The sequence below is a fragment of the Pipra filicauda genome, unplaced genomic scaffold (assembly GCF_003945595.2).
Source record: "Pipra filicauda isolate LSUMZ 115617 unplaced genomic scaffold, ASM394559v2 scaffold21_size4447388_pilon, whole genome shotgun sequence".
Classification (NCBI taxonomy): domain Eukaryota; kingdom Metazoa; phylum Chordata; class Aves; order Passeriformes; family Pipridae; genus Pipra; species Pipra filicauda.
In genome coordinates, this window is record NW_024104332.1 from 3396318 (window position 1) to 3418573 (window position 22256).

The 22256-nt window shown below is 46.3% G+C and overlaps 2 protein-coding genes and 2 long non-coding RNA genes across 8 annotated transcripts in view; 2 read left to right on the forward strand and 2 right to left on the reverse strand.

Moving 5' to 3' along the window:
* The window catches only part of DIP2A (disco interacting protein 2 homolog A), an 82782-nt gene extending 72031 nt beyond the window's left edge, over nt 1-10751 (forward strand). For 2 of the 3 annotated variants that reach the window (XM_027751987.2, XM_027751990.2), the window contains 9 exons: nt 667-835; nt 2032-2202; nt 4238-4267; nt 4689-4750; nt 5430-5487; nt 6195-6269; nt 6897-7071; nt 8401-8524; nt 8736-10751. In XM_027751987.2, coding sequence (XP_027607788.1) covers nt 667-835; nt 2032-2202; nt 4238-4267; nt 4689-4750; nt 5430-5487; nt 6195-6269; nt 6897-7071; nt 8401-8524; nt 8736-8988 — 1117 coding nt within the window. In that variant the 3' untranslated portion in view covers nt 8989-10751. The remainder of the gene's footprint in view (nt 1-666; nt 836-2031; nt 2203-4237; nt 4268-4688; nt 4751-5429; nt 5488-6194; nt 6270-6896; nt 7072-8400; nt 8525-8735) is intronic. The other variant, XM_027751988.2, reaches the window with a different exon arrangement.
* A 1119-nt stretch (nt 10752-11870) lies between these two features.
* On the forward strand, nt 11871-20589 carry LOC114004242. Of its 2 annotated transcripts, none has more exons than XR_005563563.1 (4): nt 11871-12366; nt 18176-18316; nt 19438-19619; nt 20444-20589. It is a non-coding gene; the product is annotated as an uncharacterized LOC114004242 (long non-coding RNA). The 2 variants fall into 2 exon arrangements; XR_005563562.1 differs by lacking the exon at nt 11871-12366 and adding an exon at nt 17673-17826.
* On the reverse strand, nt 16052-18589 carry S100B (S100 calcium binding protein B). Of its 2 annotated transcripts, none has more exons than XM_027752057.2 (3): nt 18489-18589; nt 17467-17619; nt 16052-17011 (listed from the first exon to the last, which is right to left on the reverse strand). In XM_027752057.2, the coding sequence occupies exons 2-3, from the start codon at nt 17602-17604 to the stop codon at nt 16871-16873; spliced, it is 279 nt and encodes a 92-aa protein (XP_027607858.1). In that variant the 5' UTR covers nt 17605-17619; nt 18489-18589; the 3' UTR covers nt 16052-16870. The 2 variants fall into 2 exon arrangements, with proteins under 2 accessions (XP_027607858.1, XP_027607857.1); XM_027752056.1 differs by having other exon boundaries at nt 18427-18508.
* Nucleotides 20590-21483: 894 nt separating the features above from the next.
* Nucleotides 21484-22183, reverse strand: LOC120323258. The gene is made up of 2 exons (XR_005563565.1): nt 22053-22183; nt 21484-21837 (listed from the first exon to the last, which is right to left on the reverse strand). It is a non-coding gene; the product is annotated as an uncharacterized LOC120323258 (long non-coding RNA).
* Nucleotides 22184-22256: the final 73 nt, after the last annotated feature.

The window sequence follows — 22256 nt, forward strand, 5'->3', positions numbered from 1 at the left end:
AACTGAGACAGCCATGGCAAAGGCTAGAAGACTGCACTAAATCTTGAATGGTGCAATACAGGTGTTAAACACTCATTTCACTCAAAGCAAAAGGTGCATTTTCCCATGAATGACTCAGAAAAATATGCTCAATATCCAGCTGTAATTGGAATGATGGTGGTTAGGAGCTGGAATTGGGTGGTGAGACACTGGCACAGGTTGCCCAGAGAAGCTGTGGCTGCCCCATCCCTGGAAGTGTCCAAGGCCAGCTTGGACGGGGCTTGGAGCAGCCTGGGCTAGTGGAAGGTGTCCCTGCCCATGGCAGGGGCATGGAATGAGATGAGCTTTAAGGTCCCTTCCAACCCAGGTCACTCTGTGTTTCTGTGATGCCTCAGACATTAACATTTTTGTGTCAGTTCTGTCTGTTGAAGGCATTGAATGTTTGCCTATAGCTCAGCACAATTTACTGAACAGGACAAATATACTCACCTTAAGGTTTGTGATTTAACTCAGTCCCATAGTTCCCAGCTGACTAAGAGATTCTTGCTCTCTTGGAGAAGAGAAGCTGAAGTTCAGGTCTCAGTTTTCCTGTATTTCCTTCGTTTTGACTTCACATAACTTTTGGCTTTTTTTTTTTTTTTTATGGTGGCTCGAAGTTTTCATGTTTCTACTGCTTCCTCTCCCCAGTGTATATTCAGGTCACCAGTCCATCCTGGTCCCTCCTCTGGAGCTGGAGAGCAACGTGTCTCTGTGGCTGTCTGCTGTCAGTCAGTACAAAGTGCGTGTCACCTTCTGCTCATACTCAGTCATGGAGATGTGCACCAAAGGGCTGGGGACACAGACCGATGTTCTCCGGGTGAGTGGACTCCTTTTTTCAACATGCTGACAGAGACATACATGTATCTTTCTAAAAATACTTCATTTGCAGAGGACGAGTTCGTATTTCTGTGAGACCCTTTCGTTATTACTTGATTTTTGGGGAATGTTGAGATTGCTGGAAGATTCAGCTCTCGTGTTTCTGGTGGAGGAAAAAAAAAGAAGTCTTATGTTTTCAGCTTTACTTGTTTGTGCCACGTCTGTGCTGCTGGGTATTTCTGAGATTTTGGGAAAAATACATAGCAAGCCTATCAGCTTGTTTGTGTCTGAGACAAAAAAACACCACCAAACAAAAAAAACCTTAAACAGACAAAACACACATGCCAACAGAAGAAAAAAGCCCAAAACCTCACCAAACACAAAAACACCTCTCTCCTAAACAACAAAAAGCTCCCCAGTAAGTCTCACTTGCTTTCAGATCAGTTAATACCAAAAATGTAGAGTTCTAAAATGGATATAATCTTCCACAACTCTGGAAGTGTTCCAGGCCTGGTTGGATGGGGCTTGGAGCAACCTGATCTAGTGGAAGGTGTCCCTGCCCATGGCAGGGAGGTGGAACTAGATGAGCTTGAAGGTTCCTTCCCACCCAAACCATTCTATATGATTACATGATGATATACTTCCTAACAGCAGCAATTGCACCCTGATACATCCATTTATTTTTGAGGGAAGTCTCTTAACTCAGACTTAATTACCTTGGAAGAGGAAGGAGCGTTCCCACAGCTGTAGTAACTCAGCTGCTCAGCACTTCCACTGGGAATGTGTGGCAGCTCATTCACAAAAAAGTGGCTGCATTGTGCTTGTTCTCAATACAAACAAAAAACCTTGTTCCTCTGTTCCCCTGGACCTCACCAAGGGGAATCCTGGCCCACAGGCAATGGCTCTAGGTTCACATTCACACTGGCAGGAGCTAATGATGTCTGGAACACTGCTTGCACCTGAACTGTGCTGTGCTGGGAGCCAGCCCTGTGACACAATGACTTTCTAGGGGGTTTTCAGCTCAGAATTCTGAGTGACTGTGCTGCAGTGACACGATGTCCGTGTCTTTAGTGTTTAACCAGTTCACGTCCTATTCCAGTGCTTTTGAAGTCCTTCTGTTGCACAAATTAAAACTGTTTATTTCTAGAGTTGTTGCCTTCAAACTTAAAATGTTGTTTTCTTCACCCAACCTCTCAGATGAAGGGAGTTAACCTGTCCTGTGTCCGTACCTGCATGGTGGTTGCAGAGGAGAGACCGAGGATCACACTAACCCAGTCCTTCTCCAAGTTATTTAAAGACCTGGGCCTCTCTGCTCGTGCAGTGAGCACTACCTTTGGGTGCAGGGTCAACGTAGCAATTTGCTTACAGGTGAGATTAAACTGCTTATTCCTTTCACAGAGTCTCCGGGAACTTCATAGGAAATCATGTTCAGCCCCATGGATGTCTTTTTCTAATGAACTAGAGCTCCACTGCTTCCTAGCTTCATCACCAAGTTAAATAAGCTTTTTAATAAGATGTTTAATAAGATGTGGATTATGATAATTTCACTCCTCTGTACTAATTGACCAGTTGATTTGCTTTTCTAATCCAGAGGTTCACTATTAAGAAACTTGTTTCCTTCCTATTATGCAGGAGCAGTATTAAATTAAATAAACAGCTTCTTCTTCATAAATATTAAATGTTGCAAGCAGTGCTATTTCAGGTTTTGTGTTATTCAGATCCTGTCTGTTTGAAAAATAGCTGTATGTGTAATGTGGAATTAGATGGAAGACAGAGTTCCTCAAATAAGACCCAGGAAAACTGACAAGGTTGGCCTCCAATGAGTATTATCAACATGCAAATACGTTTGTCTCACCTCATGTGAGAGCTGGACTTTTTTTTTAATTAAAGGTATAAAGTTGGAAGATTTGGGGGGTATGCCCATAAAGTGCACAGCCCTGCTTCACAGACTAGAGGTAATGACATGCTGTGGGCCAGAACCACCTTTGACAGTTTGGTATTCAGCTGATAATAATCTCTTATGTGTGATTTAATGAGATTAAATCTGACTTTTCTTACTGAGATGCTGCTTTTGCAGTCAGGAAATGAAAAAAAAATATATTCCAACACTTACCTGAAACTTCAGATACTAAGTATGGACTAGAAAATGGGAAAGCACCCTGGAGTTTGGATGGTCTTTGAGTTGATAGTGCTCAGCTTTCAGATGAGGCAGTATGTAGCTTTGTATGTCTTAGGTGAGACATGCATTAAATATGTGTAATTGTAAATTTAATTTCCAATTTTATTGATATGAATTGCACATAATAACATAGGATTCTATGAAGATTGCTACTGTACTTCTGCAAAACTTAATTTTTCCTTTTTATTTTTTTGGTTTCTGGTGCTCATTAGATCAAGAAAAATCCCTTTTATCCTCTCAGGATATATTATAATGTTCTGGTTTTCCTACAGGAGAGACATTTTGGGACACGAGTTTCTTAAATATGTTGCCATTTACAATTGTTTCTTTAGTTTCTATAGTTTCTTTCACAATTAAAGGAGGAAAGGTTTTTAACAAGCCCTAGCTAAATGGTTACAAAGAAATATGGCCAGAGTGATTTTATGAGAAAAATAGGAAGGATACACATGAAATCAAGATGACTGTAAATTAAGATTTTAAACACATCGAATAAAACATGTCAGCTGCCCAGTGTGAAAGATCAGCTTTCCGAGTTGCCTGTGTAAATAAGAATTTTAAAAGCCAGTTTGGGATGAGGGAGGGGAAAACAGTTTTTCTGCAGAGTGTTGAATGGCAACATGAAAAGTACTCAAAAAAACCCCCTGTGAGTTGTGTAGGACTGCTGGGCAGTTGAGCTTCCCCTTCATATTCTGCCTTTTTCATCTCTCTTTTCCATTCTTGAGCCCTTTTTCAGTGGGGGGGGTTTTCTAACCCCTCACCTGCATTCTTCCAGAGTGATACTTGTATTAGATGTTTTAAAATTCATTGAATTTAAATGGATGTAGATGAATGGCCAAACTTCTGGTACAAATTAGCATGTAGATAAATACAGAATGTCTTCCAGCCCTGCTGGACTGAGGAGGTATTTCTGAAGCTGCAAGCAGCCTCATAAAGGGAGGAGGGATTTGTGATAGAACAATGTATCAGCTGCCTTAGCCCTCTTCTTGTTCGTTAACTGGAACCTGCATGTTTCCCAAGAAACCACCTAAGAGTGTCAAGCCTTTAAATAATCTGAAATGGAAATTTCTTTTTCACTCTAAAACAGTATGAGTTTTATTTTCTGTCTTACTGTGTGTATCTTGTGTTTCCAGTGCCTCTTTGTTTGTATTTTCTTTTTTTTCCCTTTCTCTCTGTTTCACACACTTTGATGGCCTCTGTTACTTCTGTTTGTGGTCCTGCTGTCAGCCAAACAGGCTGGGCAAGCTGGCTGAACAGGTATAGTGCTGCATGTGTGCTTGTCATGTCCTGAAGTCCATCTGGTTCTGCAGTGTTAGGGATTAGGCCTACACTGGTTTATACTTACATCCTTTGCACTTGCTGTGTGGGTTTTAGAGCAGGTGCTTACCCTAATAGAATCTTTGAAACTTAATTTTAAATTTAAAAAATTTTAAAATCTTAGACTTAACCTGTACTACATACTTCACTTGTGCATTCATTGAGTGATTCCATAAGAAGACTGCTTTAGAGCAGTCACTGTAGAAAGGGGGGCTATTTTACTATATTTCTTGTAGATTAGGGAAGTGCTGTATAAGTGTCAGTAAAAAAGGGAGAGAAATTTGTGAATTTATGTGGCTGTGAGAATGAAAGCAGGATCTTGTGGCTTCTGTTGAGTTTATTTCTTCCTCCTTATTCTTAGGGAACAGCAGGACCAGATCCAACAACAGTCTATGTGGATATGAGAGCACTTCGACATGACAGGTACAGACTGTTAAAGCATTAGCTCTTTAATGGCTGTAGAGGAGAAACCTCAGACTCATTGCATTGCTTTGTTGAAATGTCCTTGGCAGCAGCCAGCTGACTCCCTGCTATATTATATCTGTGGCCTCTTCTCCTGCATGGCTCTCTAAGTATCCTTCAGATAGTGGAAAAAGTACAGTTAGAGTCTCCCTTAGTCTTTTTGGTTTTTCCTTCAAACCAAACCAAGTACCTTCCCTCAGCCTTCCCTGGGCTGCATTGTGTCACTTAATTCCAGTTGGGCTGCTCACTCTTTACTTTCTGTGATTCCTACCAATGCTCTGCCACCATTCAATGTGACAAGTAGAGGTCCAGGAGAATCTTTTTTAGAAGGTGAATTTAAAATGCTGGTGGAACTGCAGCCATAAGGCTCTGTTGGAAAAAGTCACTTGTCTCTCCAGAGAGCAGAGTTACAGGTTCTTAAAAGAAATGTGCTCTGTGCTAATAGAGAAGTCTTCAAGACAGCTGAAAACTCGTAACTGTCTTACTGTGTTGTGAGTAACTGAGCATAATTGATTGATTCATTACAGCTTGGTCAGTGCAGCTAAGGGAGAGGGTAACCATGGGTATAGTAGAACATACCTATTTGACTTCTATTTAAATTCTTAAAGCCCTGTACAAATGTATCCTCTTATTTTCTCAGGGTGCGTTTGGTAGAGAGAGGCTCTCCACACAGTCTGCCCCTTATGGAGTCTGGGAAGGTGAGAGACTGATCCTTCCTCCTTGTAGAATCACAGAATCCTAGAGAGGTTTGGGTTGGAAGAGACTTTAAAGATCATCTCATTCCAAATCCCCCCCTGCCATGGGCTGGGTCATCTTCCCCTAGACCAAATTGCTCCAAGCCCCATCCAGCCTGGCCTTGAACACTTCCAGGGATGGGGCATCTCTGTGCCAGGGCCACACCACCCTCACATGGAAGAAGTTCTTCCTAACATCTAATCCAAACCGACTCTTTCAGTTTAAATTCATTATGACCCTCATTGTGTCCTCATGGCCCTTAACCTGGGCTGTGAGCTGCTCCACCTGGATCCCAGTACAGAATACATGTGATGAGCTTTGCTAATCACAGTGTATCCAGGAGAGGCACTAGAGGGAGCATGGTGTGATCAAGTAGCTAAAGGGAGGCCTGGTGCATGACATGAAGCAATAGGACACATTGCTATCACCGAAAAAATCAGAGGTCTTCATGTGGAAGGCATTTTCTAGGTGTGAAACCAACTCTGAAGCTGCAAAACAGCTGCTCAGGGTTAAAACGATTAAACAAGTTAAACAGCTTGGTAGGACGAGGTGGTTGATACGCGTGGTGCAGAGAGGAGTAGCAAGGGAAGCACAGACTGTTGACTTCTGTGGCTCTGCATTATTAACTTTTGATGAATTAAAGTTTTTTTCTGCATGCTTCTCATTCAAGATTCTTCCGGGAGTAAAGGTCATCATAGCACACACAGAAACCAAGGGACCTCTGGGAGACTCGCACTTAGGAGAGGTAAAGCTTTCATGCTGTTGTGCTGCATCTGTCAGCAGTGATGTGATAAATCAATACCTCCTGTTAGAGAAGTGCCTGCCCCTAGGTGGGACGGCCATGATGGCTTTGCTGTGCCACGTGAATGAACCCCACAGAGAGCTGGCACTGTTTACATACCTGTACTGTGTAGCTGCATAGCTCCCCCCTCCTCTGCCAGACCAGGGGACTAGTCTGTGTCTGCCTGACAGCTGGAACAGGTACTGGTGCACTCCCATCAGTGGGCAGCAGCAAGAAGGTAATTTGCTGCTCGCTTTAACCTTTGTTTTATATACATCTGGATTGTTGTGTGATAAGATGCCCAGCTAAGGGGTTGAACAGGCGCTCCTGACCTGTAAGCCAAATGCATGGCTCATTTTTCCTCTTTACCAGCCCCCAACTACATGTATGTAAAACTCCTTTTTACTCCTTTTCCCTGGTCATTTTCTGTGAGGCAGAGGTTAACAATTTTAATAAAACCAGCATTTCGGAGTGGTCAGAACTGTCAGTGAAACAGATCTTTTAAATCAATAAACGGCGCTGCCTGGCTCCGGCAAAACAGCCTGTGCTTACACGGGAACGATTCCGGTTTGGGTTTGTTTTATCCCCTAGATATGGGTGAGCAGTCCACACAATGCCACTGGTTACTACACAGTGTATGGAGAGGAAGCACTGCACGCTGATCACTTTACTGCTCGCCTGAGCTTTGGGGACACTCAGACCGTGTGGGCTCGGACCGGGTACCTGGGCTTCCTGCGCAGGACAGAGCTCACTGACGCCAGCGGAGGTGAGAGGAAACACCTTCTACCTACAGCCTGAAACTCCTTGGGATAGCTGAGCTAGCAAAGAGTAACCTTTCCTTCAAGTTTCTCCTGTTATCACAGGAGAGTGCTGAATTGAGCAGGAATTGTTCTATCATTCAGCAGGTTCGGGACACGGACAGATAGCAGTGATTTCACAGCCTTTCAGAATTTAAAGGTCTAGAGGAGAAACTTCTCCATAATTTTTCCAGTATAGAAAATAAATTGTTAATCTTGGGGTTTTTTTTCAAATCTAAGCCGAGATGTCTGAATTTGGGAAATAGGGCAATTTGTCTTAAATCTGCTTACATTTTCTGCTAAAGCAGAATACAAAGCAGGTACAACTCTTGATTATAATATATTAAAAAAAATAAATCTCTGAACATCCTAAGGATGGGAGTTTGAATGCTTCTAACTTATTAGCAAATGTATATTGCTAATTTTCTGTGATTGGAGTGAAACGAATGATGGTGTCTACATGGATAGTGTCAGTGTCCCAACTGCTGCCACTGGATTATAACAGCAAGTTTTTGTGCCTTGTAGCTTTCTGAAAAATTACATGTCCTAGAGATTTTTGTCACCGTGGAACAGTGTCAGTTGTGCTTTAGTTTGTCAGCATTTGCGAGGCTGTGTACAGTGAATTAACATAGCAATATGCATGAAATACAGCTTCCCAGCATGCTTTTCATCTCCAGTGACATGACTGAGCAGAATTATAAAATAGTTCACAAAGAAAAAAGCAAAGTTGAATTGAACAGAGCTACAGAATGTATATGGAGAGTGTCTCCTTCAAGAAGGGCCTAGGAGAGCTTTGCTTATTTAACCTGGCAAAGCTGAGGCTGCGGAGAGAACAGAGTTGATCTCACTGCATAAACTGTGGAAACTCAAGAAGCTGAGCAGAATTTTGCTGGCATGAGGTCAAGTGGGTATAAGCTGGTGTTAAAAACAAAACAAAAAGTGAAATTGGGAAGTTCAAAAAGTGTTCCTGTCAATCAGAGGAGAAAAGTTCTCTGGTAAGTAGGACAAAAAGATACTTTTGGATTTTGATTGGGTTTATGAACTGAGATGACACTACACGAGAGAAGGGACAGAACTGGATGACCCAGAAATTCTTTTCAGTCTGGTTTCAGTTGCTTGGAGTCTACAGGCAGACGTGCTGCTTGAGCTCTTCATTCTCTCCAAATGCTTGATGCGTTATAGACTGCTTTCCCTAGGAAGCACTGGGAACATTTTAGAATGTCAGGAATGAGCACGTACATATGGCCAGGTCTGTCCTGTAGATGTGATGGTGTTTAAATGTGTGTGCTGTATTGCAGAGAGACACGATGCCCTGTATGTGGTGGGCTCTTTGGATGAAACACTGGAGCTCAGAGGAATGAGGTACCATCCCATTGACATAGAAACCTCCGTAATAAGGGCACATAAGAGCATTGCAGAATGGTAAGAACCTCAGCATTGCTTTTCTGTATCCTTTTATTTCTTCTAAAGCAGAAGAACTTGTAACTTCCCTGGCTGTGTCAGAATGTACACATTGTTTACTTGTAAGCTTTGAGAGGTCTTGTCTTTCTTATAATAATCTCTTTTAATAACTAGCTTCCTTTGAGTAGGTATTTTTTTTTCTCCCTGTTAATTACCTGTATCATGCCAACAGTGCTGTGTTTACGTGGACGAACTTGCTGGTGGTGGTTGTGGAGCTGGAAGGCTCGGAACAGGAAGCGCTGGACCTGGTGGCGCTGGTGACAAACGTGGTTCTGGAGGAGCATTATCTCATAGTGGGTGTTGTGGTCATTGTGGACCCAGGCGTCATCCCCATCAATTCCCGTGGTGAGAAACAACGCATGCACTTGAGAGATGGATTTTTAGCTGATCAGTTGGATCCTATTTATGTTGCCTACAACATGTGAAAACGGGAAACCACATCAAGGCTAAAGCACCAAAATCCAAGGGACTTTCCTCATAATAACATCAGAATCCATGTTCTGTGTTTTTAAAAGCTGTTGAAGACCTTAGGAAAACGGAGATACTACTCTTCACAGACCTTCATCTCCCAAGACTGCATTTGCTTTCATAAGTCGATTGTAACAGTTACAGCTGTCTTAGGATGGAGAGTTTACTGGAATTCCTGAAGGAAGCTTATTAGAACTATCATGGACCAATTTTTTTTTTGGGGGGGGGGGGTGGGGTGGGAATAATTATGAATGTCAGTACTTGATGCACTGCATAAAAGGACATAAAGCGGGGTGGGGAGAGAACACCAGCTGTGAGGAGGACTCCTAGAAGTAACACCTAAAGTCGTGAGTAACCATCCAGAGTTCACCTCCGTGTGACTGTTTGCAATATATCGGCAGTTTCGGGGCTGGGACTTAACCTTCAAGATTGCACACACCTCTACCACATTCTCTACTGAAAGGAATTTTGCACATATTTGGAGATTTAATAATGCAGCCTTTTTATTTTAAGTCACTGACTCATCCCTGTTCAGAAGAAACCAATCCATTCCAATCCCGGATTCAGTGTAACAGTTAATGCTGCTGTTCAGCTTTTTTGTACCAAGCAAAAACAAATACTGCAACTGTAACAGTGTTACTTACGGTGCCATGCTGGACTCTGTAATGCTACAAACTTTATAATAAAATACAAAGTAATATCTAGTTTTAAGTACTTGATGCAGGAGCCTTCAGTGTTCTTGCTCTCCTAACTCCACGTCCAAGTCACCTGTTTTCATAGTGTCAGCTGTTAATTCCTGCCCTGCATAACGCCAAGGATTTGAAAATTCATTCCAAAGCCACTAGTCTCTGAATGATTTGTACAGATGTTTACAAAGCATGGGCTTACAACATGTTTTCCCTGAATATCCTGTGCTAAAACTTACAATAGCGACTTTTTTTTTCCCCACCATGGAAAAGCTATTCAGTGTTAGTCAGCTTGAGCTGCTGTGGTACAAACTGTCTTTATTTTCTTTGGAGTTGTATTTAGACTCTTTTGTTCGGGCTAAAATACCCGGTTGGTTGAGTCACAGTTGACTAACTAAGGTTTTGAAGTTTCTGCCTGATCTAATACTGCAGTGAACCTGATGCAGAAAGAGAATAGGAAGTTATTCAAATACTTACTGTGTTTGAAGGTAAGCACGAGACTAGCAAATAATTATTTTTATAGATTTGTTAAAGACTTTGAGAGCTACATGCAATTTTTTTAGTAATGCACAAGTGTGGCAAAAGGGCCAGCTTTTTCTGCAAGGCGATTCTGCCTGGATCAGTGCCTAAGAAAGATAGATGTCAGTCCCCTGATATATCAGATTTACTTATGATTAAATAAACTCTGAAATCTGCAAGAAAAAGCTTTCCTATATAGTAGTTATCTGCCCTGATGGTGTTTACCTGTGGTGTATTATACAGCTGCATACTCCTGACTGTAATTATGTACAGAACCTGTGTAACTTATTCTCTGAGTACAGCAGCCTCCAGCAGCGGGCTGTGGGACACCCCTCCTAACAAAAGAGCTGGCAAAAGGAGAGAACTCCCTAACCCTCATCTCCACGTTGTAGTTTTTTAGCAAATAAAGCATTGTAAGACTTTTGTATTGAGAGATACTGATGACAGTGAGACGAGTTGCCTTGTAAAGTTAAATCTTAAAACAAAAAAAGCTCATTAAACATTTCAAAACAGCTTGTGACGATCTGACTTGATGAATGTTGAAACTTGGGCCTGTTAGATCAAAACCTTGGCTTAGCACAGTTTGCACCTGTGTTTCGGGCAGTCTAGTGCCTTAAAGAGCTTTTTCTGTGAAACTTCAGGGCGGGGGCAGCGAGCCTGGGCTGGGCCTATATGACATCACTGTCATGGGGCCAGCTGTGTATGATGTCACCACCACGGTGCTGGCTGGGCCAGGCCTGTATGCTGTCACCACCATGAGGCCAGCAGGGCTGGGCGTGTATGACATCACCACCATGGTGAGGGTGGGTCTGGGCCTGTATGACATCACCACCACGGTAAGGGTGGTGCCAGGCCAGTGTGACATCATTGCCATGGTGCTGGCGGGGCCAGGCCTGTGTGATGTCACTGCCACGGGGCCAGCAGTGCTGGGCCTGTATGACGTCACTGCCATGGTGATGCTGGGTGGCCTGGGCCTGTATGACATCACCACAGCAGTGCCTGTCTGATGTCACCACCACGGTGCACGTCACATCACTCCGCTAAGCACACACCTGGTGATCTCTGGGCTTCGCTGCTGCTCCACGTGTGGCCGAGCCTTTCCGGGGCCTCTGAGCTCCAGCCCCGCGCAAGGACGCACAGCGAGGTCCAGCCGTGCCCCTGCTTGGTTTGCAGCCAGGCACAAGCCAGAATTTATACCTTCAAGAAACATTGTAAAAGGCACCAGCCCAGGATGAAGAGAGGCCTGATGCCAATCCAGGCTGATGCCGACCAGGGCGAAAGCACTGGCTGGGAAGGAAAAGCCGGAGCAGAAGCAGCAGGACGGAGGTGACAGCCTCCAGCAACATCACCAGGCTCACCCACAGCTGCTGTGGCAGCACGTTGGAAGGCTGTAAAAATCCCTAAAACAGCTGTTGTGCCCTCCTGCAGTGTGGGTCATGGGAGGTAGAGTGTCTGGTTTAATTTTTATCCAAATAAAACGTTGTGCTGCCCCGGCGTTACTCCAGAGCGCGTTTCCGACTGGTGTTCTTCCTCTGACACAAGGTTCAGGGCAAACACTTATTTGGGGCACAGCAGCTGTGTCAGACTCTGCTGAGGCTGCCCACAGTCAGCATGGTGTGCAGAACACTCCGTGGTTACAGGGTGTTCCATCCTGGGAATGGGGCTCTGGCAGGGGATTTTTTCATGTCCTCTGCATCTTTTAACACAGACTTTCGGGGGTTCCTGGCCAAAGCACCTGCTTTTACTCAGATTTAAAGAAGGATAGTTATTTATGGAAACAAATTAAACTGTAGTGTCTTAAATGAAGGCAAAGTTTTTGCTTGAAAAGGCAAGAGGGGTGAGGCACCTACAGAAACCATTTGTACCAGCAGTAGGTTTAGGAAACAGGCAGGAATTGATCCTGCAAAATGTGACTTGTGTTTAAAAGCAGTGCACATAACAAGGCATCTTGGAGCCTTTGCTGTTCTTCCCACTGTTGATTCCAGCAAGGCATTGTGCCTGGCATCCAGAGAGTGCTCTGTGTGACATGCATTTAAAGCAGGAGGGGTTTTTAGTGCCAAAACATCTTAACTCATCTTCCTCAAAGCTAATGAGATCGGGATTCAAAAACCTATAATTCATCTTAAACGGGTATGACATTTGAAATCCCAGCTCGTAGTAAAGGTACAAGGATGATTTTTGTTGTTGTCCTTTGTGGTTTTTTTACCTGATTTGTGGGAATAGAAAATGTACTAAGAAGGGATTCTAAGCCCTGTCTCCTGAAATAATGTGCTGCTGAGGGAATGGGGCAGGAGGGCTGCTGTTGAAGCAGAATGTTTCAGATTTATTCTGGAGTGAGAAACTGGACTCCGGTGAGTAGTAAATAACTTTGTAAACATTAATAAAGCTGCCTTTATTGCAGCAGTGTTCTTTGTGAGCCACCACTTCACACTGACTTTTTAGAAGCTTTATGTCATTTTGGCAGCAGTACTATGAGATTGCTTTAACGCCCTTATTTATTGCTAATTGTTACCCAGGAATTTATTACAGTGGAAAAAAGGAAGCAGTGTTCATTTTAAGTGCACGTTGCAAGCGTTCTGTACCAAGTCCCTGATTATTTTGATGCTGTTTCCCTGCCATTCTATGAAAACAGATACTGTGCACTTTAAGGATCTCTGGATAGGCTTCTGGTTTGGTTTCTATAGAATATCCACAACTCTGTTTTAAGGGCAAAAAGGGAAAGCTTGCACATTTCCCGTATATCAGTGTATCAGGCCAGAAACTGTGTTAGTAGATGATAGAGCTGGATTACATCTAGGAACTAATTTACAGCTGGCAAAACTGCATGAAATAATTTTTTAACTTTTTTGCACTTCAGCATTTACTTGATGCTTGGTATATTCTTGCTTATATGTTTATATTCAGCCAGTTAATATGCTTTAAATATTTATCTGGTCAGATATTTCAAATGAGATGTTTCCAAGCCAGAGCTTCTCGTCATGGCCAGTTCTAATTGGCCAAATTTTTGTGTTTGTATGTAGATTTCGTGTTGGTTTTGTGTTGTTTAGGAGGAACTGGGTACACCAGGTTCTATTTCCAGTTTGGTTATGCCAGTGCCATATAAGCAGAGTTCTGTCTTTTTTTGTATTTCGGTACATGTTCTTAAAATAATATATGTCTTTTCCTCCAGTCATTTCTGGGATTTTTAACCCTATTCTTGCCTGAACATAGAAGTTTTCTTTTGGAAGTGATAAACATTGCTATTTTTCTAGCATTCCTTAAAACTTACCTGGCAAAGTAACTGCAAAATCATGATTTGTCTTTACTTCTGCCAAATGTGAATGACAGTGCTATGGTTGGTTGTGTTCCTTCTCTGGAGTCTGTAAAAGTCCACATCTGATTTATGGAAAAAAACATATTTTGGTTTCCTTCTTAAATTATTTTTCTTGCTGTCAGTATGCAAACTCCGATATTGAATGATTCAGTCTGGATGCACTTCCATCAACAGTTAACAAGATGAAGAATATTTTTTTTTTTTTAGATATGCTAACAGCAACAGTCAGCACTCTCAGTAAGATTAGATCCTGTGTGGAAGAATGTTTTGGGGGGGGGCTGTAAGTACTCTTACAGTGCTGGTAATTTTGTCTCTGATCCAGGGATCCCTTTCACAGATGCACTTCACCTGAAGTTATCTGCGGAGAGAGTAAAAGTGCAGATTCTAATCTCCCGGAGCAAAAAGTAATGGTATCATTCTAAATTCTGAAAATGCAATTCAGCAGAGGTAGACTACAGCATGGATGTACAAAATCTGCCCTTCTGTCAATTTTCTAGCTTCAGAAGTGAATTTGAGTCTTTTAAGCATCTCAAGCCCTTCCTGTTACTGTACTTTCTTCTCTTTGTTTCACTTTTAGAAAGTAGGTCTTATCTTGAACAGAAGTCTGTAATATATGAAACCTTCCGTTGGTGTCCTTCCTGGTGGAAAATTCATTGGCTTCCTCTTTATAGAGAGTCAAAAGCATAACTGACAAATGTGTCCTATGTCAGGTAGGCTCTGCTGGTGTGAAGCTGCTGTTTGATCCTTGGGGGAACCTTCCAGGGCCCTGAGGGTCCCACAGCGCAGAACTCAGAGCTCACTGTCACCAAACCTGCCTTTCTGCAGGCTGTCATTGATGATGGAAACATGGATTTTCTGAGCTCTCCCGACTGATGCAACATCAGATCAATGTAATCAGTGCCTGTGAGGTCTTGTACACACCTCGGGTATTGTACACAGCCCCCTCGTTTGCATGGGGTTTTGTAGGCTGGGCACGGGGCTTGCGCGGTCCGGGGGGGGCCCAGGCTGTGAGCAGAGGTGCTGGAGGTGGCTGGTTGTGGCTGTCCTGTGTGTGTGAGGGGAAAACAGGCCCGAGGGATCAGCAGAGTTGTTGGCAGAGGACCAGCGTTGCCCAAACTGCTTCGCTGGCCTCCCCCACCGTGCCAGTGTACAGCTGTCCCCACAGTCCACGGTCTGAGCTGAGCCACCACCTGTGTCAGAGGGACAAGGAACACAAGGGGAGCAGAGCTGTGAGTGTAAGCTGCAGTGCAGGCTGGGTGATGGTGAGGCCTGTGGCTGTGCTGTCTGTTTCAGGAATTTCAATTTTGCCGGCCCGGGAGGTGTGCCAGGGGCTCAGTAGCCTGAGCACCGCACCCTGCAGCGTTTGCAGTCAGGGTGCTCACCTCACAGGAGGACACATACTCTTCCTCTCTGACAAGAGGCACCAGCTCCACCTTCTCCTGTGCTGGGTGAAGCCTCTCTGAATTCCCAGCAGTGGTGTGGCTGAGTAAGGATCAGCCGTACTGCCAGAAACATGGGTGCAGTCCTGCCGTGTCACTCCCTGCTGCTGCTCTCGTGTCGCACCGGCTCTGCCAGCGTTCAAGCTGCATGTTACAGCTCGCTGCTGCTGCAATGCTGTGCAGAGCTGCTGAACAGGCCTGGTCGTGGGGAAGGATTCCTCATCATGTGAGCGCTGCTGGTGCAGGGGGGCAGAAGGCAGGTGAGATTTGGAGACCCTTGTATGGAAGCATCGCACCCTCAGGTTCAGGCTCCAGAGAGGGTCATGAGTCCTGTCTACCCTTCCCAATCTTGAGGATGCTGTCTGCCCCCATTTGTTGTTGTCACACAGTGCCTCAGCTCCGTACTAGTGCTGAAAACAGTTGAACTGTCTCAAAAAATGAGCGCTACCCTGGGATGGCAAAATGGCTTTTTGTGCCAGGTGAAGTATAAGATGCTGTCTCTTGTATGCCTGACTCTACCTGTGTCCCCTTGCAGAGCTTGGGGGAGACAGGTGAGAGCAGCAAGATGGTTCCTGTCCAAAGACATGTCATTTTGTGCATGAAATCGTTATAAAATGGGGAATGAGGTAAAAACAATGACAACTGTGAGCATCTTTGTCATGAATCTGTCACTGTTGATGTTGCTGGCCAGGAATGCCCAACTCACAGGTGTTGATGAGCTGGACAGCAGGTGCAGACTGAAAAAGGCAGAAGCATAGACTCTGGGGAGGTTGCCCTAGGTTTAGTTTAGGCTTTGTAAGGGCGCACAACTGCAAGCCCCTGGATGACTCCTGCAGAGGTGCCTTGTGCTCCTTTGTCCTCCCAGATGTACCTGCCAGTGTGGACAGCCAGATGGAACATGGTGGTGGTGACAACCTTGAGCTGTTTGGCCAGCCACAGTAACACCAGGGAGGAGGTGAAGGGTCGATGCCCAACAAGAAACCCAGGGCCATGAGCTATAGCAGTGCTTCAGGCTGCATCCTCCAGCCTCCCGCTCTGATGGTGCAGGTCACAAAAGGACACATTTTTCACCAGAGACCAAAACCACATTTTATTTTTGCCATTTCCACACACTCAGGAGGCTGTGCCTGGTCTGTGGTCACACTGGGCCAATCCCCCCATCCCTTCTGACTGAGCCTGGACACCTTACCAAGGCACATCCCAGGCCCAGGAGCTGACCCCAGCCCAGAAGCCTCATACGCTGTTGCTTCCAGTTCTGCAGGCTGCCAAAAGCAGGGAGAATTGATCAACAAGAGGAAAGCCTGGGCTGTTAGATGGTTATGCTTTTAGACAGTTACGCTTTGCCTTGCAAGCCAAGGGTGTCTCAATTTGCCAAGAAATGGGTGGGCTCTACTGAGTCCCTGTGAGGGGCCAGGAGCTGGGTTTCCTGGGTGAATGGCATGCACAGAGCCCACAGGAATCACTGGGAGCCTTCCTGTTCAGGCCAGTGGGCTCAGAAACAGGCTTCCATAACCAGCCCCTCTGCATCACCTTGTCCTTCAGCCCTTAAATTTCCCTTATTCCTTTGCAAGCAAGCTTGGATCATAACGTCTGCCTGCTTCCAGCCCTGGGCATGTTCCTGGCTTGCAACAGCAGGGAAGGAGCTTGAGACAAGGCACTCACATGCTGCCTCCAGCGCGGTGGGCGCTGGCCGATAGGCTTTCCTGAGCTGTACAGGTTTTTCTTTGTTTCACAAAGCTGCAGAACTTATTAAGCTGCTGAAGTCTAGCACAAGCTGAACTCTAAGGAGCCTGTAGTCACACCCACTCCTTTTCCCAGAGGAGTGATGCTGCCTTGCATCTCTCCAGCATGAGCAGAAGGGGCTCGCCTGCTTTCCACCAGCTTACTCGTGCTCAAAGAACTCGTGGCAAGCGGCAGTGACCATGGCAATGAAGGCTACAAACTCCTGGAAGTCGCACTCAGCGTCCCCATCACTGTCCAGTGCCTCCATGACTTTGTCCACAGTCTCTTGGTCTTTGATTTCCTGAAGGGATAGAAATAGGCAGCCAAAGCTGGGGAGGACCAGAGTGGGACCCAGATAGTAACATGTCCCCCCTTCTCCGGTGCTCTCGTGGCTGAATCTCTGTTCAGACACATCGTTTCCAGTCTGTGTTGGGGCACTGCCCTGTGCCTCTGGGAATTGCAGCCACAGCTGTGCTGCTGGGAAGAGACCTCTTGAGCCCCTTGGGGCTAGGCTGTCTCCCCATCTCAGGGAAGGAAATTTCCCAGGTATCCAACCCACACCCCAGCCTGCCATGCAGGCTGTTGCACTTGTCCTGCTGCTCTGCAGAGCTGGAGCAAATGATTTAGCACCCTGATGTGTGGATAAACCACTTCCCCTGCTCTTGCTTCCCGTGGGAGACAGAGTTAGTGGAGTGCGGAGGCTGCTTAATGCCACCTGAGCCCAGCCAGACGAGCTGTGAGGAGGACAATACTTACACTGAGGAAATGGGTCAGCTCATTGTTAATGAGCTCCTTCAGTTCTGATTTCTTCAGCTTGTGCTTGTCTCCCTCCTTGCCGGAGTACTGGTGGAAGGCATCGATGATGGCGATCATGCCCTTCTCCAGCTCAGACATGGTAACGGCGTGGCCCTGAGGTCAGAGGGGGTGATCAGGACATTAACCTGGGCAAGCTCCAGCAGCCACCTCGATCAGCAAAACCTGACCCCGTGCTTAAAGCATTCTGCTGGGAAGGACTGACAGAAGCTCTGGCTTCAGGGGAAAAGCTTATGAGAGACTGTGACTCTGCTTTCAGGGGCTCTCGAGAAACACAGAGCCACAACACAAGGAGAGGGGCAGGTAAGGGTTCATTTTGCTCACAGAGCTTCAGAACAGTTTTGCTGTCCCCTCTGTCACAGGCAGCCTCGCCTATGCCTTTGCCTGCAGGCCTGTCTCCAGCCGAGCAGTCAGGGGAACCAGGCAGGAGCCAGTTTTGATGAGTGCCAGTAGGACGAAATAAGCACCTCTCTAACCTCCCTCCTCCCTCACTTGATCTGGGGACCCTCCTGGGACTGATAATCATTGGGATTGCAGCGTTTCCTGCAGATTTCACAAACAGAGAGACAAACCAAAAAGGGAGAGATGCAAAACCACCTTCCAGAAAGCTGGGAAAAAAACTAATGGCACTCTGTTCGTTCATACCCCACAGGTAAAACGTCTCCAGCCCCGTGACCTGGCTCCTGTTTCTCCACCACAAGGCACTGAATCTCATCCCACCGCCTTATTCTCCAGCTGACTTCCTCCCCCATGCAGCAGTCAGTGTCCAAACAGAAGGACTGTTTCCAATCAGGTAGGAAATTTTCTCGAAGCACTTCATGCGTGCATTCTAAGAGCCCTTTGCATGCTCACGACCTGCCTCCTTCCCCGTCCGCAAGGCTGAGGAGTGTTTCAGCTCCTCACCGGCTCCGCAGCGCTCGGTGCCCCGGCGCTGCCCCCGCCCGGCATCCCCCGGCCTCTCTCACCTCCCTGCTGCCGGCGGGGCTCTGGCTCAGCGATGGGCGCCCCAGGGATTCGCTGCCTTCTTATGCCGGAGGCGGGGAGCCCCTGGAGCCAATGGCAGGCGAAGGCGGGGGTGTCCGGGCCGGGCTCCGGGCCCGCAGTGCTGCCCGCAGTGGCGCTGACCCACGGCCGCCCACGTGGGAGCCGCTGTGGCCCTTTGTCCCTTCACTGTGCACCCCTGAGACTCGCCTGACCGCGTCTTCTCTGCCCCCTCCCCGTGCCTTTGCGGGGCAATCACGATTGTATCGGGCTCTCAGTGCTTGATGGACAGGGCTGGCGGCAGCAGCCGCCCCTCCTGGATCCCTGCTGGGGAAAGAGTGCCGGGTCCGGGGTGTGCCTGCCATACCCCGGCGAAAAGCTGCTTGGAGGGGCCGTGGGTTCTCATACGGCTGTCACTCGTCCAGTGACTGTGACACCACCCTTGTGACTGGGGGGGCAGGAATCTCCTGCCTGCGTGTACCCGCTGTCCGTGTCGCAGCCACGCGGGGGGCTCCCAGGTCCCCTGCCAGCCCCAGCAGCCACCGTTAACCGGCATTATATGCACTTTTGTCTAAACCCAAGAGCTGGAAGTTTCCTTTCCACCAGAGATCCCCCTTTCAGGCTTGTGCACAGACCCGATGGGGGTGACGCTGTGTGGGGACTGGCAGGCAGGCCAGCAGGGAAGGAGGATGTGGAGGGCAGTAAGTGACAAACAGCAAGAGCAGCAAGCAGCATCTTTCACCTAGACTGTTCCCGGTGGCACAGGACAAGCAAATGGTCAATAAACACAGAGAACATGCTGAATGAAGAAAGCAAGTTTCACTGTATTTCATTGCGAAGTCACGCTGTTTCCCAGGAATAAGATGGTATGAGCCAAAGTTGAAGCTGTCTGATGTTACTGTTGTGGCATGTTGCCATTTACACCTTTTTCAGTTCAGCACTCGATCTGGCACTCGATCAGTAACTGCTTTATGTCGGAGGCCTTTGTTGGATTTCAGGCTCAGTGTGACTCAGAACGCAGCACTCCTGCTAACTAAGAAGACGGGTGAACAGTGCCCATGCTGAAGAGCCCATTTTGTTGCCACACTCAGCTCCTGCAGAGAAATGTGGAAAGGGTAAGAGCCTTATACATATGCTAGGGGGGTGGGATGAAGGTCTGGACCTCTTAAAAAAAAAAAAAAGTCCCTTTGAAGAGGCAAGACCAGGTTGCTGGACAGACACATTTCCTGGCAGTTCCTGCGTTCCCCAAATCTACTGAGACACCACCTACCATGTTACTTGAAAACTTTTTCATGTACTGGTGTGAAAGAAACCCATCTACATTGATCATTTGTTTACATCAGCTCATGGAAGCTTTTGTAACAGGTTCAAACACTGGTTTGGGAAAAAATAATTTCCCTAGCATTAAGTCTGAGTATGTTGACTCTAAATATTTATCTGGCCCCTGAAATTCTTGCATTTATGGCATTGCAAACTACACCAGTTATCTGTGCTCTGGTTGGACTGGCAGGGACAGCAGGGATGCTTTTAGGCAATGGTGTTTCTAGTGCAGAGGTAGTTTGTCAACAGTCTTGCACTATTTGATTTTTTCCATGGATATTTGCATTCATGTAAGAGCTGGCTATAAATGGGGCTCTCTGTCAGCAGGAAAGAAACACTATTTTTCTCTGCTGATGGCAATTTGATCTGGTAGATCTGTTAGCTCGGTCCTTAGCCAAGAAATGCATTAAAGCACATAATTTCTAGTCAGAGATGAGGTCCTAGCTCAGCTTCTTTAAACCATTTTCTGATGCCATTCTGGAAAGTGACCTTTCATTAAAATGGAACAGAAAAATTAGCATTTGACAGATCAAAACGCAAACAGTCTTGAAATACCCTTTCCTGATGATTCTTACTGTCCATTTCACCCCCAAATCATTCTGACTTCTCTATTTTACAGGTGTGGTCTGGAATGATCTGCTGCTAAGTGGGAAGGAGCGGTAGGATCAGGTGGGAACACCAAAAACCTTGCTCCTTTCCTGACTCTGCTAATGAGCAGCTCCAAGGGACTTCCCTGATCCTTGTCCAGCCTCATATCCTGGCAAACACTGGTCTCCTGGGTCCTCCCTGACCCAGCCAGTGACAGTCCAGGAGGTCTGGGCATGGGTGGGGGGCTGTGTTTTCAGTGCTGCGCAAAGAGACGCTTCTGTTATTTTAAAATTCATGTCCTGATCTTTGATCAGGAGAGTGTGACCTTGGGGCTCCTTTCCTCAGAGTCAGTGCTTCCTGGCCAGCACTTTGGGCTGATGTGTTTAAAGAAACAAGGGGGTTTTACAGTGCCCAAGGCCGAGCAAAACACTTCAGCCCTCTGCCTGTCTCCCTCTCTGTGGTAAAACACAATGTGGGCTCTTCATACCAGGCTCAGAGAGACAAGCCAGCCTATTTCTTTGTCTCTCTGATGTGTGTGGCGCCAGGCTCTGCCAGACTACGAGACAAAGGCCAGCAGTCATTGAATTGGGAGAAAAAAGCAATGAAAGCAGTGGAATTTGGGTGGGAGGGTGAAGAAGCTGCTTCTGCCTCTGTAGCGCTCACAGTGCCAGCACAGAGAGCAGCGTTGCAGGGAGCAGGTTCCCCAGCTCTGTCCATGGGCACTGAGTCCATGTCTGAAGCTACAAACCCAGCAGCCAGAGGTGAGCTTGTTCCTGGCTGAGTTCAGCTGAGGGCCAGACATAGAAAAACTTGTATAAAAATAATGCTGAGATAACAGCAGTTTGGCAATTATTAAAAATTTTGGAGGCAGGCGGGTTGTATAAAGACAGAAAAATAAATCCAAGAGGTTAATCTTCCACCACGGCCTTTAGACAAACATTACCATAAATTATCTAGAGATTTTGGCATCTGCAAGGAAGTGGAGATGCTTACATGGAGCTCATCTCAGCAGATTCATTATGACAATTCTTTTTGTCTTAAACCAAAAATAAGCCTAGTTTATAAAATAAATACCAAATTAATTCTTTAATTCACAAATAAAATTACTGCATCCTTTCCAAATAATCCCTGAGGTGATGCTGGACATGAGTGAAGAGCTATTTGCTAGCAGAGGAGCAATTTAAATTTGACTTGTAGTGTGCATTATATACTATAAGTATTAAGTATTATAAGTAGTAAGAGACAGGCATGTTTCTGTCCTGGGATGCTGATGGGTGCCACATTTGGGAGTAGCTCTTTCATCCCTGGGCCCCCTGAGGTCCCTAGGAGTGGCTGTGCCAGGCAGTGCACGGACGTGGAGGGGGTTTTCCACCAGCTGAGCTTGATCTGGTGTCACTTCTGTGGCATGAGGGAAGCCAAGTCACTCTGAAAAGCAGCAGAAAGAAATCTTATCACTCCATTTAACGAAGTCCATGATAAATTTGCACCCTCACACATACACAAATTCCCAGCCCTTTCAACACAGCAAGTACAGCATCTCTGGGATTTACACCCCTGTGTGCCTGATGGCGTTTGTAGCTCCTTTTCGGAGCCTTCCTGAGCCGAGGGGCTTTGAAGGGCTAAAAACATGAGCTGGGTACCCAGGTTTGTTATCGCCATTAACGATGGGAACCACTGGCTGGGCTTTGTGGGTGCAGGGAGGTGGGGACAGTCGCTCTGGGGGTTGGCGCTGTCCCCCAAAGGGACGGGAGGGCTGTCGGGGTGTGCAGTCTTGGGCAAGCAGCGCGGTCCGTGTGGCCGGGTCAGACGTTCGGGACACGGGATTCCGCCCCCCGCCCTCAGCC